The 17,024-nt window shown below is 36.2% G+C and overlaps 1 protein-coding gene across 1 annotated transcript in view; it reads right to left on the bottom strand.

Annotated features, from left to right (window-relative positions):
• The window catches only part of ADGRA3 (adhesion G protein-coupled receptor A3), a 56,640-nt gene that overhangs the window by 13,759 nt on the left and 25,857 nt on the right, over positions 1 to 17,024 (bottom strand). Inside the window, exons 6-12 of the mRNA XM_055712945.1 lie at positions 15,861 to 16,021; positions 14,785 to 14,998; positions 13,663 to 13,827; positions 6,785 to 6,986; positions 3,575 to 3,724; positions 737 to 898; positions 256 to 459 (exon numbers count right to left, since the gene is read on the bottom strand). Of these exons, the coding sequence (XP_055568920.1) occupies positions 256 to 459; positions 737 to 898; positions 3,575 to 3,724; positions 6,785 to 6,986; positions 13,663 to 13,827; positions 14,785 to 14,998; positions 15,861 to 16,021 (1,258 nt within the window). The remainder of the gene's footprint in view (positions 1 to 255; positions 460 to 736; positions 899 to 3,574; positions 3,725 to 6,784; positions 6,987 to 13,662; positions 13,828 to 14,784; positions 14,999 to 15,860; positions 16,022 to 17,024) is intronic.

Below are 17,024 nucleotides of genomic sequence, written 5' to 3'. Positions count from 1 at the left end.
AGGTCTGAGAAAGCATCTTTCAACTTAAAAAGTTTTAATAAAGAACACCACACCACTCATTACAAATTTTACCCATTAAAAAATACCTATAATCAAACTTTACTATCCTTTGTCATTTTAATTATCTTGTCACTGTCTTTCTGGATGATGTAAAAACACTACTTTAACATTAGAAATTAATTATATAAACTTGCTTTCCAAATGATTCATAGTTAAGATGTTACAAAGTCAGTAGGGAAACAATGAATATCCGACCTTTAAAGCCAGACTTGACAGCGTATTTGAAACATTGCACTTAAAGCTTAATTGTTTATCTAGATTTCCATCTGGATCTCTTCTCCCATAATCACTGAGTCCTGTACGGTCTGATGCAGCCACTTTCTGAAATACGGTGCATGTCATCCCAGTGAAACCAGCAGCCTTTATTACATAAGCCTCAAGAGCAATATTTGGAGAATACTGTGACAACAAGAAAAATAATCAAACATTCATTAACTTTACACACCACAGGAAGAATAATAAATAGTCTTAAAGGAATTCTCTGCCTTAACAGAAAAAACACCCAGAAAACTGTTTCTGTTTATCTGGCAGGGATAAATCTGTTCAGAGTATTTCTCTTCTCCCTACAGAAATAGTAGGCATTTCAGATAATGCCAACATCTATTAAGAGGAATAAAAAGCTACTGAAACTCAAGAGCCAGCAAAATGTCTTCTAAATAAATAAATTTATACTTACAGTAGAATAAACTTGAGCTCCGTTTGCAAGCCGATACATAGCAATTTTCTGTAGACACTGTACAATTCTAGTGCAAGCTTTGGCTTCCCTTTGTGCCATCCACAGAACACGTTCATCTGCTAACATAATATTACTTGCTATGTCCACCATCACATCACCAAGCTAACAGGGAAGAGAAATAAGACTATTTTATATCTTTGAAAGCGTTCATCAAATAGAATCATTATCAGAAAATACAAAGCAACTTGTCAGCACAAACGGCAAAAGGAAATTAGCTGTTCCCATTTCAATCACCGCTTGTCATGCTGAGATACTGACATACTTTGACTCTGACATTTACCTTCATTCAAGAAAAATGTTATGCCAGTGTAATTTCTCTGTTTACATTATACTTGGAAAACAAAAACATGAGAAATACAGATATTTCATTACAAGCCAAAAGAGTAATACTCCACGTTCTACTGTACTATTTAAAAGGACTATTTATAATCAACTTTAAATCTAAAATAGTTTACATTAAAATGAACTATAAATCAACAATAATATCATTTGCATGTATGGGGGAAGACAATAATGAAAGTGTAACACAGGCAAAAATTAACACAGCCCTTCCACTTCTCTTCCTTTCACTATGTCTGCCTTTTCTTTTTTGCCTTCAGTTTTGCATGAACTGTTTTAAGGTCACAGGTTATAAACAAGAGAGACAGCAAATACCCATAGGTACCAGAGCTGCTTTCAAACCACCAATTACATTGTTGTAAGTTTATGCACACACTGCCTTCTGCATGACAGACAAATACAAACTGTAAAGGGAATTCATTTATTTAGGTCACAACTCTGCCAAAATTAATGAGCATCTACATTAACAGCACTGACCTACACTGGGTTTTCACAACATTTAAGAAACTGTGACAAATATTGCACAAAAAGTGAATGTGCATGTATTTTCTAGTTGAATCAAATGAAAATGCAATTCACAGTGCCTAAATTTAGGGAGTGGAATTTTCTGCATAGAGACAGACAGGGTGGGGTGGGGAAGACGTCCTTTACCATCCAGGCTTCCCCATTTCTTTTCAGAACATTACTAATAAGGAGAGAACACAGTAGTTAGTTGTTCTTTTTTTAAGTCTTTGAAAATAAAGGCAAGAACAAGATTATAAAAATATTTACTGTTTTAAGAACTGTCTTAGAGACAGAAGCTACAATCAGTAAACATTTTTAACAGCTAACACAGAGCCTCAAGCAGCATTTGCAGGGTGTAGCTCTCGTCATTAAATTCTCAATAACAAATCAAAGTTAATTGAAGATGCTTTTTACGACTTCTTACTACTTGAAAAATGGTACCGTGTTTTATGCATCAAAAAATGGTGGGTTTACAGTAAATTATCAGGATTAAGATCCTGAACTCACAGGACTCAAGCTGATTCATGTTTCATACTTTTAAGAAAATATTACACATTATCTTTCCCCCCATTTATCAAGGTACATGGAAGTTCTCCCAACTGCATTCAAACTTAAGACAATCTGCTAAGAATTTTCTGAATATTTGTCTTGAGTTTGTTTCTTCTGACATCAAAAAGCTATTAAATGAAGCTGTTTATAATTTACAGTATTTATCTTTCAGAATAGCCACTGTTACACAAACCAAAGAACTGACAATAAGATGGTATAAGTGAGTAAAAACAGTGTCAAGGAGAAGTCTGTTGAGCAATACCCTAATAAGAAATAATTCACGTTCCTTGAATATACCAGCAAATCAAAGGTTGACTTCAGATAAAACAAATTAAGATAAAAAAATACATTGTCAAAGACTGAAATTACCTATGAATTTTACTTAGATTTTATTAATATAGTCTATTACCTTCTAACATGGCAAAGTAATGCCAGACTGTGGCACTCACCAGACAATAAGTCACAGCTACGAAAAAAATACCCTTATAATGTAGCAAATCACGCAGCAATCCAAAATACGTTTCTATCTTCAACTGTGTACAAAACCAGCCATTCAATGAACTGCTTGTATAACTCCAAAATATATTTTAAAAAAATTCCAAACTATGACTGTGAAAAGGGGATTTTTCCTGAAAATTCTCCAAGGAGCTCCACAAAGAATTTAGAACCAGCATTTATGGTTTGCTGAAAGTGGATGGGAAAATTTGGCTTTTTTTTTTACTTTCACAAGTTTAAAATTGAGGCATTGTGGTCTCCAACTTCCAAACATGCACTGTACAGTGAGATCAATATAACCTCTGTTCAGCAGTGAAACAGAGAGTTCCCACCCACTGGTGGGCCTATTCAGCCACTTGCATTTTCCTCCCCAACAATGAGCGTTCTCTAAGATTTTATTTTAATGTCTTGTCTTACATCCTGCAAGATACAGGAATACTGAAAACCTTAGAGATACAGCTCAATACTGAATAAAGACAGCCTACCATGGTGGGAGGGGAGAAGGTAAGTCTTGTGTTATTCATTATTGAGAGGATCTCTGAGGCTTTCATTATTTGTATTTTTAGATAAGAACATACCAATGAAAACCTGTGTGACCCACTCCATATTAAATAAAAACAGACTTACTGTACCTATCTCCCTGCTCCAGTGCTGACCAGAGGTGTTACTCACATTACAGGTCCAGTGAATGCTGGATCATCTCAGCGCGAATGCAAAGTCTGTGACCATGGGTCAGCAACATCAGGGACCTACTAAACAAACAAAAACATGGAATAGAATCTGATAATCCACTAACTCAGTGCCTGTATCTAACGTTGAGAAGGTTTCACTGCTCAGAACTCTTAAGGACAAACACTTTATTTTTAAAGTGATGGCTAATTATCCAGTTACCTCTTTATATTTTTCAGCAAATCTTCCAAATTTCTCTATCATTTCGGCCACAAAAATAACATCCATCTTATCAGAAAAATTTGCTGCTTCAACAGTGTAAGCCAAGAGCTGCCTTGCTGTTGCCACTGCATTAGTAAGGTTGAGCGGCATCTACAAAGAGAACAAACAAGCATTCTGAAGAAGTGAAAATTAAGTACAAGACAGAGCTAACACTTTAGCAATTAATAAGTATTTTCCCAAAGAGGATAGCAATTCCCACAGGGATCACAGTGTTTTAAGTAGCCAGGGACCACAACCCTATCTGTTAGCAAAACCATTTCCTACAAGCCAGTGAACCAGCATTTGTACCTGCAGCCAGATTGTCCTAGGAAAGAGGCATTCTACCAAGAAAGGAAGGAAAAAAGAAAATTAAAAAAAGTACTGCCAAACGCTTATTTTCCTCTTCACCAGAGCCTAGGCATGACAACACAAAACTCCTAAAATATAGCATTTTATAGCAAGAGAAGCCAAAAGGAATTCAGACACACCACTGCTGTAGCATTTACTCTTGATTCTGTAATTACAGGAAGCATTTGGAATGGAACACCCACAAAAAGCCCACAACCACCCCAACAAGATAGATCCTCTCTATGACAAAGCTCATTACTTCATTTCTGAAACAAGCACCATGCTGGAAAATCCTTCACTAAACAGTACGCCACATCAACATGCCTAAGCCAGCAGGGACCAAACCCAAAAAATTTCATATAGTACAGTGGAAAGCTGTGCAAATGTTATCAGCTCATGTATAGATGCCCTTTATCCATAATCCAAACTAGAGATGTTCTGTATCTCTGTTTTTGGGTGTACAGATATCTAGTCTGCCCTACTGAAATTGCAATCTGCCACAAAGCACAACTATGTATTTGTCCCTGCTAGTCTTAGCACTTGTACAACGTTTTGACCTCAATTAATGTAAGATATTTTTTTCAAAACACTAGAAGTCATGCATTTGTAGTGTAAATAAAGTTCAAAGTCATAACACACACTGAACAAAGCCAACTTTCAAATTCAGTTGTTCTGTATAATTTCTTTGAACTCGTTCTTCAAACATTACTTTCACCTATGTGATACACAAACAAGAACAGTGAAATATAAATGCTGTTGTATAAATGTTACAAAGGCTTCACTATTTTAAACTTAGACCTCTACTTGATTTAAATTGCTTGGCAGTGTTCTAATGCTCAAAGGATCTAAGGATGCTTATAATATTACATTTAATGTTAGACTCTGAGACGATAAATTTCTGTGCAGAATACTGCTAAGAATTCCAGACCTACTACACGGTAAAAAGAGGAAGGCTCTAATAAGTAAAAATAACTTCTGAAACCAAAACATGCCACTTCTCCCTTGAAAAATAAAAAAAAGAAACCTCTTTTTCAGTGTAGCATACCTGTGCACATGGATTTTTAAGCAGGTTAGGCATTATCTACTTCACATATGGAAATCGTACTTCCGCTTTTCTGAAGATACCAATCTGACCCTTCCATTTTAAACCTCCTAACATGAAGTTGGTTGCATTCTTACACAACCTGTAAATGCTGGCAAACCAAAAGCAATTATAACAGGCTGAATAATCTATGCTTTTGAGCAGCTGCAGTTCTGAAGCTGGGCTACAGTACACAGGCAGGAGTAGCACTGAGCTGTTACAGGCCTTGCAGGAAAACGTGAATTCCCAAGTGAAAAGGCAAGCTAGCAGCATCAAAACTTTCAATAAGCGAACACTCAACCTTGCTGGGTCCCATAAAGGGACAACAAAGGGATCCCCAGCATCAGCTCTCACTTGTCAACAAGTCATTAAGCACCACCACCCTCCATTTCAGCCCTCAAACATGTTCCTTGTGACCAAGCCATGGCATGCCCCTCTAGTCCTAAGAATGTGAACAGTAGAGCACAAATAGTTATTTCAACCCCTAAGTTTATCTTGGACCAGAACTGGCAGTCCTTTCCCTTTCTCTCCCTCTCACCCTTCAGGAAGACAAAAAGCTATGTCTGCAATAAGAAGTAATTGAACACAGAGCGAGCAAGTCAGCAACAACCTGTCTATACAATAATGCAGTTCAACGTTTTTGCCTCAAACTAGATTTAGCCAAGCCACTGAATGTCAAGGCTTCACTATATGGATAAATCAGTCATATCCAAAGGACAAATTTCAGTTTAGATCATGATTGTCCCAGTTAGGGCCTGTGGTGCTCCTGAAAAACATTGTGAAGTTTTCTATAAAAGAATGTGAGCTCACACACTGAAACACTTCGAACACACGTAACACGCAGCAATCCTTCCCTATTATGTTAAACATGGGTGGTGCTACTAACATCATCAACTCAAGTGGCATAGCTGTATAAAAAAACCAAACCAAAACCAAACAACAACAAAACCCCAACAAACACAAACACCCAAAACACATTCTCATATCTCTCCACAGTTTCACCTGTTGCATTGATGCTAGTGATCTGACAGTATGCACTGGAAAACATGAAGCTCAAGCCAGAGGTTAAAAGCTTTATGGATTATTTTACAATACAGTGCCTATACATACAAGTACGGGTACATTAGTGCATGGGTATATTGCTGCAGAACAGTGTTCATGAAATTGTGCATTAGAGATAAGCTTCAAACGAAGTTTGGAACTGAAAAATTTCATTTCATAGCTACATTTAAAATCTAGAATACTCTCTTGTATCCTGGTGAGTATTACCAGACCAGAGAAACCTAGTTAATACTCACTGCCTTCACTGTAGTTAACTGTCATCAGCCACACTGAGCCTATTAGAAGTTTACAGCAACAGAGACAGAGCAGAGTTTGACTACTCTTTATTATTATAATTAAAATAGCTCTTCTCCATGACAACTTCAGCCAGCCTTGTTTCTTTATGGCATGTGGGCAGGACAGGACATCCAGTTGACAGACAGGACATCCAGTTGACAAAACAATCATGACAAGTACCATTCTCTTATGCTTTACACAAGTACACTTTCAGTCTAGGGGCACTCAAAACAGGTATTAAACCAAACTCAACATAAACCTACAAGTTCTAGTGCTGTACTCAGAGGCATGTGTTCATCATAATCCATCTAGATCACCAGTATTACCAGCTTAAAAAAGGAAAACGGACTTTTGAGTTTGTATTTTCATTAAAGAATCTGATGTTACAGAAACGCACAGATTACCTGATTGAACATATAAAGAACTCGAGTCACATCATTTGCATACTGGCACCTGGAGTAGTCCTCTTCAGCCCAGTACCCTCCCCTGTCACATCTGCGCCAGGCTCTTCGCTCATCTTGTGAGTTGCCAGGATATATCCCACTGCCAGCAGAATAACGTGTACACAGCAGGTATGCTGTGATGCCTGCCAATGTTCTAGGCCACCTGGGGAGTCAAAAGCAAAAAAAAAAAAAAAAAAAAAATCAGACAAATTTACATGACAAGTAAATAAAAGGATTAAGCACTACAACACGAAATAAAGAGATACTCAAACCTAAGCATCTCTATAAACTATTTAAAGGGCCACCTTGGCTCGCCTTCAGTATTTTCAAGCTGTTCATATTTCTGTACTATTAACAGAATGAGTTCTAATGGTATGCAAGTGGAGGAAAAAATTACTATAAAATTACTAAAATACTTTTTTTTAAAAAAAATAATACTTGCCCACTTAATGAAAAATTCCGTATTAACACTATAAAACCAGTTGTAGAAAGCCCTGCACGCTTTCTGCTCGTCCTGTTCACATGCATCAATGTAACTTTCAAATGACTGCATTCATACCAATACTAAACTGCAGATATGAACAGATTACTATATTTATATGTAGCAGTAGTACAACCATTTGGACCAATTTTGCAACTGAACATAACACCAAATAGATATTAGAGGGAAAATAAAGTGTTCATAATGTTAAGAAAGTAGAAAACAATTCCTTTCACTCAAGGTACATGGAACTAAGCACTTCTTAAGAAAGACTTCTCAGATTCTCTCAACTTTCTCCTCTGTAATTTTACTGCATATTTTATCTACATAAAAATATACAGATAAAAATGAAAGAAAGGATAAACACAAAAAATTAAGTTGCAATACACCTTTAGTGCACTGATCACTCATGACATCAGAATTGATTCAAAGGAAACAAAAGAATAGAAGGAAACCACATCTGAATTAAACTGCAATGCTGAGAAGAGAGACAGGGACAGGGACAAGGAATGCCAGCTAGTCTGCCTGCCCCTGCTTCTGGCCCTCTCCCCCGTTAAGGTATCTGTAAGCAGTATTTTATCATTCAGAACACTACTACTTCCAAGTTTAAAAGCAGAAAGCATACATACTGAAATTGCAGAATACTAAGTATTTCAAATCCGACAACCCAACACAGAAGGTTTAACTAGAACTGAGAGCAACAGAGCTTCATCTGATCATCCCAGGCTGCCTGCACCATTATTAAGTCAAGCTCCTTGAACAGTCTTAAGGGCTAACATACTTTTCTTCAGTTTTAAGTCTTTCAAAGGGCCTTGCACAAAGCAGCCATCTCCAAGAATTGAAATGGTTAAACAAAAAATTATGTTACATTGTAATTTAAAGGTTGCTCTTATACCTGGACTGCAGTTCAGTAAATGGTCATTTATTTGCTACTATCATGTAAATGAAGAAATTCTCAGAACATATATAGATATGTATATAATTCTTTTTCCCAAATATATTTCCATGTTTTCAGGAGGATGAAGTAAATACCTTGAAGTATGTTTTATTTCAGGAAACTAAAATGGAAGTAATCTTGTTAAAACAGAGAAACAGAACAAGTCAGCTTAATATTCCTTCCTTATTCATCAGTTAAGTAACTTATCTTACTGAAGATGCTGGGATTTATCACAGTTCTTTCTCAAAGAAGAGAATAACTCCAGGGATGCACCAAGGCAAAAGGCTATACTTCTCAATTATATTAAATAATGCAAGAGATTAATCTTTTGGGGTATACCGTAAGTCTTCTCTATCTCAATTTCCTATTTATTCCTAATCAGCTCCCGCAGAACAATTTCTGCATGTTCAGTAATGGTTTAAGAAAGACTCTCACTCCAGGCCATCTGGGCAACAAGCAACCTGAAGGTAACTGCTGCTAGCACTCCTAAAACGCACAGGTCATAGCAACAACCATAAAAGAATTCAAAGTCACTAAGGAATCTTACAGAAAAGATTAAACGATAATTACAACAAACCAAAAAAGAAAACAAAGGCTTAAGTTTTACTGCCTTTTGTAACAGCTTTGGCATTACAAATCAGTTCTCCATATTGTAGTGACATCACTTAGTTACGAAAAGGAGACTTATTATGACTATCACCATAGTATCTGAATACTAGAAGAGACAGAAGATTATTTGGGTATTGTAGCAGAGCTTCACTCAGCCTAGCAAATATCAGAGCCTCAGCAGCCACTTCAAGAAATTAACAGAAGTGTCACCATTCAACCTTTATCAGAAAGGAAAACTATACCAGAATTGGTGGCAATGATGGAGGTTAAAAGAAAGATTAAAAAAAAAGATCAGCAGTTTTTAAATGCCAGGAATTATATATAGGTATTTTAGAGAATGTAAATTAATTACAACAACAAGTGTAGGTTCTGCAATGGTAAGTTATTTACCATCTTTTTTCCCATACAGAAGAAAAGCCAGCAGAAAGGACGGAAATCTTGCTTAGAAAAACCGTTAACAGTCTTTGTGAATTGCAACCTTGGCGCAGCATCACCTGCACCTGAGCAAGCTAACAAAAGCATCACTTTGGGTCATGTCTGGCCACTCTGATCATGGACAGAGCAAGTTACAGATCCGCTGGGAAGAAAGGATGGGAAAGGGGATACAGTAACATGTTCTCACATCAGAGTCAACACACAGCACTGTACTAGCTACTAAGAAGAAAGTTAATTTCATCCCAGCTGAAACCAGGACAAAGTTATCTAAGTCTCTGAAATTTCTGTATGGACAAATTAAAATGAAGTCTGATCAACACAGACTGGAAAGACAAGTACAAAGATGAGCTACTTCTGTGCTCCCACTCCTTATGGATACATAACGTTCTCTTCAGAGAACAAAGCCGAAAAGAAAACAGGCAGATGAGGACGACAACTGATCTGGCACAGCTGTTAGAAGACACACAGGTGCACAAATACCTTGCTTAACACACCCAAACCTCAGCTTCCAGAAAGCAGTCAGGTTTCCAGAAACGCTGACACTGGACTGCCAAAACATCATTTCCAAAACAGTTCCATCAACACCGAAATTGTTGTGTTAAGTTTCCACATAGAAGACGCCACTTTGAAAGGGATATCTGTTTCCATAGAAGACGCCACTTTGTCTGTTAAGACAGAAACCGATATCCCTTTCAGTTTTCTTTAAAGTTGTATTTTTCCCATAGCATTTTAAGTTAAAGTGTGGCTGGCTCCGTTTTGACCAAATGTTTCACCTTACAGCCCTGACAGATGTTGTATGACACAACCTCCAAGACAAATATTTTCACTGAAAAATAGCATAGTGCTTTCCTCACTATTCACACCTAAAGAATTAGAAAAAGAGAAACCAGAGTGAAACACTAGGACTCAAATGAAAAACAAGTTTTTCAGGAGGGCTTTCATTACTATACTTTCAAGCAAGTATAATTTCTAAGTTGTATGTATCTTCTGGGACCTCTGTAGCCATCAAATGGAAAAATGTGAGATTCAGCGTTTAATATGAATTCAAAGGTTATTAGATTATCACAAGATTGTTTGCCTTCTCTCTCTGTTCTTCTCCCTATTTCCCCTATTTTTTATCCATCTCTTTCCCTTTTGTTATCGTCCTTTTATTCCTACTGCATTTAGTTTTCATTCATCTCCCTACACAACATTTTATCATAATTTACCACGATCCTCTCAAAAGAACATTAGCAATGCCAGACCGTTGTATAGTCTGTGCTATCTTTGTAACAAATTTACATGTCTACAGAACCATTTTACTAATAAAACAAATAAATTATTAGTCTAATGTTTTAGAAAGCTTTCCATTAAACTGAATACAGAAGGTGGGCAGTTCAAGACTCCCAAATTTCTACCATAATCGCACATACACAAAAAACCCACAAATGTGCAGTGTCACTTAGCAGTGCGTCATGGGGAACAGTGTGCCTTATCCTCTTTCCTTTCCTCTCCTTGTGCAGGTACGTGCTTCTTTGCAGCCCAGTGGTGGATGAGATAAGGGAAGTGATTCCAGCTGGAACTACACTTCCCTTCTTCCCCATTTTTGTGGATGTTGCCCTGGACCATATTCAGTCATGAACTGTTCCTCCCAATACCTGTATGAGGTAAGCTGATGAGACATTCTCCACTTTCCATGAAGCCAGAGAGGACAAGCCCTCAGCAGGGCTCAAAAGGTGACTAATGACATGAAATTCTCATAATGCAAACAAAAGCTACATAAGTTTGGCTGCACTCTAATTTCTTGTGAACCTAAGCTTGAATATCTTTCACAGTTTAGCCAGCTGCTAGCAGAAGTGCAAATTTGAACTGTATTAACACTCTATTTCATCACCGTTTATAATTAGGTGCTCAAAATTTATCACATATACATGAGAGCAGACAGCTGTGGGGGAAAAGATGGTTCATTTACATTTAAGTACTGCAATTTCATTTCAGGAAAAAAAAACGCCAGACCATGACATTATAAAAGAATCCTTTCCCTCATACATATTAATTCTGTTTTGAAAGCATTCATTTCTTTAAACCAACCACAACTTTCAGTTTCAATGAGTTTTTATATCATAATTTCATTAACTTACAGGTAGTCTAATATTTTTTTCTTATTACATCTTAGTAATTCTCTAAATTCAGCATGACAATTAAAATTTTAAGATTAATTACACACAGACAGTAAGTTTTCAAAAGGATAATTCTTAATTTAAGAAAGAATTTATCAACTACCATCAAAAAATTATTCAAAACATAACAGTTGAATGATTTACTGCAGCAGACGCATTAGGTTACATTTTAACATGCAAACTGTTATTTTCAATTTAATCATGGATTGTAACATATTCAGTGACATCTGAATATGTCCGAGTAAGACTTAAAATATCTAAATTTTAAAAAAAAGATTCCATGATGAAAACAGTTTTTGCCTAATCTTTATAAACTCATGCTAAATTATTATTACTGAGCCAAAGACACTGAAGATAAACATCTTCCGCTACACTTTGCTATCCCATCTCTGAAGGGATAAAAATCTAGATGCCAGTTTTGAAACAGCTTCCAAGCTAAAATGACTAACCAGTTCCAACTAAAAAAACCAACTATAAAATTAAATTCACCTATGATCATTTACAGCCATCTGCTCAGAACAATTTTCTCACTAGTGAAAGCCTTATTTCCATATGGTCTCAAAGTTGAAAAATTGCTCTTTATTATTACTCTACCTAAACTACAAATGGAAGTCTGTTATAGTAAACTTCCAGACAGTAAACTTTCTGGTAAGCTGAACATTTCCTGAAATCTTGTTTCTTTCTACCGAATTCCAGAGGGGGTAAATCCTATTACACTGAACAGCCACTGAACAGCACAGGTTAATTTAATGGAAAACACTCAGAAATAAGTCTTTACCATCTGTTTTCACATCTATTGGCATATCAAAGAATGATTCACACTTGTATCATAAAAAGATGCGTAAGTGATTTAAATAGGTGTGTTCTTTGACAAATATAGCATGCATCTGTTTGACTTTCTTCACCTTTTACCTTAAACAGGAAGTTCTCATTCTCTAATGTAATGCTCATCCCTGTAGTTGAAACCACCATGGTTTAAAAAGAGGGTATGTACAAAGTTTATTACATAAATTATTCCTTACAATGTGAAAGCGAAGCTCTTCAGTAGTTCCAAATTGCCTCTGTACAGCAAGTGATCTTAACACTATTTCCCTTACTAATAGTTCCTCATACCCAGCTACCTTTCCTCTCAAATTGTCCAACTGATGAACATAAAGAAGATGAACTCAGAACAAATGCTCCCAGCCAGGACTTTACCTGAATTTTTTGCTACAACTGGAGAAGGCCTTCTGCACTTGAAAGCTTGTCTTCTCTCCCTCCAAAAACTATGTCTCAGCAACATGCTTTAACTTACTTTTCATTTCTTAAAATAAAAGATTTATGGTCTTAGATTAGCCATATAGAAAGATGACTTTAAAGAACTCTAACGTACATAGGGAAAGGAAGAAAAGTTTATAAATGTCAGCAAAAGATCAAGCAGATCAACATAGCCAAGCAGCACAAGTGAAAATAAATGAGTGGGAAAAGCAGTTACTACGACATTAAGAAACCCTACAAACCATAGTGATAACATACACTATGACATACACTAATTCTCAGTAGGAGCTACTGCAGGGAGGTACAACACAGAGTAGTTATAAAGGGAATTACCTTACATACATCTATACAGAAGCTATCTGTTACAGCTGGCACCTCCAGGAGTAATGTGTTGTTACAGTGACCAGCAGCAGAAAGATCAGAAGAGGGAAAACAGGTGAAGAGTTAAGAACAAGAGATAAAATACTCTGCAATACTCAACACATTGGAACATCAGAGCTGCCACTACAGTCCCAACAATCATTAAAAGGAAGCACCATTCATATTATTTACTCTGTTACAGGGGAAAAAAACCCCCATATTACTATTTCTTATATAGTGATTTTGTTGTATAGAAGCAGGAGGGTTCTAAAAAAAGAATGATAAAATGGGGGGAAATCCCAACTCTTAACTCACAGATCATCTAGAAGTTTTACTCTATTCCAGTAATTTCATTTATATACTTCAAATATCATGGCTTAACTTTCATCTCTTCCAAAGACATGAGTTAACAGGCTCGAAGTTTAACATTTCATAGTATAGCTGTGTTCCCTTCTTTCAACACATACTAATTTAGAACAGTTAAAAATATATTACACATCATTTACAAATAAACATCCACATAAGGCCTTTAAAGCATAATACCTTAGTTAAAAATAAAATTCAATGGGCTTTTCTCTGAAAAATAACTGAGGTTACCAACCTGAAATCACCTTTATTGTTCACCACCCTCTCTGGAGGGCAGTACTGTGCAGAACTTTCTAACACCACAATGTCTACTGTCCTTGTGTTATTCCCACGTCTGGTTTGTACATGGCAGCCCCAGTTTCCTGTGGAGCCAGCCTGAATGTTTGAGATTGTCAGTGCACTGGGAAGATAAAACAAACAAAACCTGACAGTCCTTCTTGCAATAAAATTTAGATTAACTTTTACCAAAAGATTAATGAAGTACAGAAAGTCAACGGAAGAAACAGCCAACTACATTCAACTGTGAGTGATCTTACAAAACTAGAACTATCTATGAATCAAATTACTGTAATTAAGAGAGAAATAATTTACTAGCCTTCTAGCTCTCGATTTTGACAAGGTAAGAAGGAAAAAGAACACCCATTGGAAAAAAGTTCCTTGACTTCAGAAAGCAGAGGCAAGAAGTCCAAACTCCCCAGGCGTTACCATTGCTCTTCAACACAAAATCTGTATAGTTGTTCCAGAAAGGCTAAACTAAAATAGTTTCCCAAATGCTAATTTGTGATGAAGTTAGAAGGCCTAATTTACTAATACAATTACAGGATATTTAAGCAGTAGATGTTGAATGAGTCAAAAATCTGCTGCAGGCAGTACAGATTATACTTATAGATCTCTGCTGCAGAACTTCAATATTACCATCTGTGGTATGCTCAAAAGGAAGAGGAAAGAATCTATGAGTAGTTCACTTAAATGCCTTGTTTTCATAATTTTAATGTTTCAAGAAAACAAATGTATCCTACCACAAACGTATTTTACATGAACTGCATCGGGTAATCTTTGGGAGATAATTAAAATCCAACTGCAACAGTCTTGGGCAACCTGCTCTAACAAATCCTGTTTTAAGCAGGTAGGTTTCATTAATCAAATCTCTAGAACTCCCTTCTCACACCTGACACTGACCAAACACAGGTGATTTAAGACATGTGTCAAGTTACAGATTACTTCCCTGCTTAGGATGTTTCTGTCTATGTATGTCCACTCAGCAAGGACACTGAGGGCCTTACTGGTTATGGAAATAGTCGTGAAATCAGGGAAGAAAATAAGGAGTGGGAAACACATTTTCTCTTCATGGATTCACCTTGCAATCAGTGAGCAGTTATGGATCATGTTTTTTTCAACAAAAATACCCTGGGACTCATCAGTTTCCACTATCTTTCCATCCTGATACCACAAGACTTGCATGTCTTGATCAATATATGAAGCCATACATTGGAAGGGTAGACTATCTCCTTCAAAGACAACCTGACGCTGAGATGGAGTCATATAGAAAGATGGTAATTCAAGCGGCGGTTCTAGAATTCAAACAAAAGCACAATTAATAGCAAGGATCTGTTACATACATGATTTTCAAAAGAGTACAAAAATATACTATCAGTTACTGGTATCACATCCCTGTAAGCTGCATATTGCAGGATTCATACAAAAACTACATTTAATGCATCAGGTATCGAAAAATAAAAAAAAAAAAAGAGAATTTGTAACGATGTGTATTCCTTTAATGTAATACATTTCAAAAATATTTTGCTAGCCCACATCCAAAAGAGTGAAAAACACGAACTTGAATAAAAAATATATTTATGCATTTCACTTCACAATTTCTCACTATTAAGATTTCAAAATCACAACTAATTATGTTTTATTATTTTGACAGAGTAACTCTAATACAACAAAGTTGTTAAGCAAGTTGGTCATGGTTTCGTCACAAGAAGACTAATCAGCAACAGTATCACCATGTAGGAGAGTTCAGTCACAAAATGAAGACCTTTTAACTTCAGAAATTTGGGCTTGGAATCATTTGCAAGACTAGCTAGACTTTGGAAACAATTACCAGTTTCTGATTCATCTTGTGAAGTTGAAGTAAAAATCCCTGAAAAACATGGATTAGCAGGAAAAAGGAGTTTATGTCCACAGCATGCTACTGATCCTTAGTTTCTACAGACTGACATCCACAGTCATCAACTTATCATTTCTTTCCAAAAGCAAACACCATTGAATTGCAACTAAAGATCAGCCTTTGAAAAAGAATCACTATTACCACTATCATACAAGTGCTGAATTTCAGGGAAACAAAACAAAGCAAAAAAGTCTGTTCATTAATATTAACAGAATCTGGAATGCATTAGAAAACAAGTGTCAGTTGTGAAGAGTGCTTACCACAGGTTAGAAGCTCCTGCTTAACACCCGTCACTGTCTGCGACTGAAGTGACTTGGGATAGGCACATTTAGTTTCACGTACAGTTATATTTCTTTCTTTTAACCACTGATGCATCCACAGTATGTTGCAATCGCAAAGAAGATAATCAGTCTGAAATTCTCTGCAACACAAACCAGGTATGCAGTGTGACAAAATGCAACACTTGAAGGTATGAAAACTTGACATCAACAGCTACGCAGTGCCCTTCTTTGTCACAGATACACAGACAACAAGCAGTCAAACCCTGAAATACAGTGGAGCTGCCTACCCCTACATACTGGAAGATAATCTAATCCTCTGCAAACTGTGCTCTAAGAACAAAAGTACACGGTCCCCAAGAAAAAGAATCCTCTCCATAAACACACGGAACATCTAATACCCATGCATGAAAAAATTTCTAGTAATTTCTTTCATAGAAGGAATTCGCATAATTTAAGTCAGCAATAACAAGGAAATACTTGAATATGCATCACCATAACTTAAGAACACACCTGACTGCTTCATTTTAGCAATCAAATGCTTTAACAGAAAAATCAATAGAAATATAAAAATAGACTCCCACCCCTTTCTCTTTTCAGACCCACTATTCACACAAATTAAATGATATTTTTATTCTACTTTATACGAAAATCATATAAGGCTTTTCATTGATTCATAAAGTCTTCTCTGTATAATTTAATACTTTCTACTAAAAGACATACCAAATCCCCCCACAGCTGACTGTTGTAAGCTAAACTGAAACAGACCATAAATATTTTATCTGTTTAGAAACAGTTAAAAATGTATCAAAACATATTGCTGTGTTTACACTGTATTTTACCTTTAGTGAAAACATTATTTTTTTTCTTTTTGCAAATATCTAGAGGGTAACACAACATCACAGGCAGAACACTTCAAACACTAAATCAACACTCCTGTGAAACTCCATTTGGTCTTTGTTCACAGGAATTCCTCCAGACACACATTTTTAATAGCAATGGTTATATCCACGTTCTTTTGTCAGATCTGTGATGTTCTTGGATAGCAAACTTCATGTGCACAATTAAAGTATCAGGAATAACGTGAACAACTAAAAGAAGCTGCAGAAGGGAAACAAACGTTTGACTTTATAAACAAGAAATTAA

The sequence above is a fragment of the Falco cherrug genome, chromosome 1 (genome assembly GCF_023634085.1).
Source record: "Falco cherrug isolate bFalChe1 chromosome 1, bFalChe1.pri, whole genome shotgun sequence".
NCBI classification, from domain to species: Eukaryota; Metazoa; Chordata; class Aves; order Falconiformes; family Falconidae; genus Falco; species Falco cherrug.
Note: the sequence above shows the minus strand (reverse complement) of the source record. Positions and strands in the feature narration are given on the sequence as shown.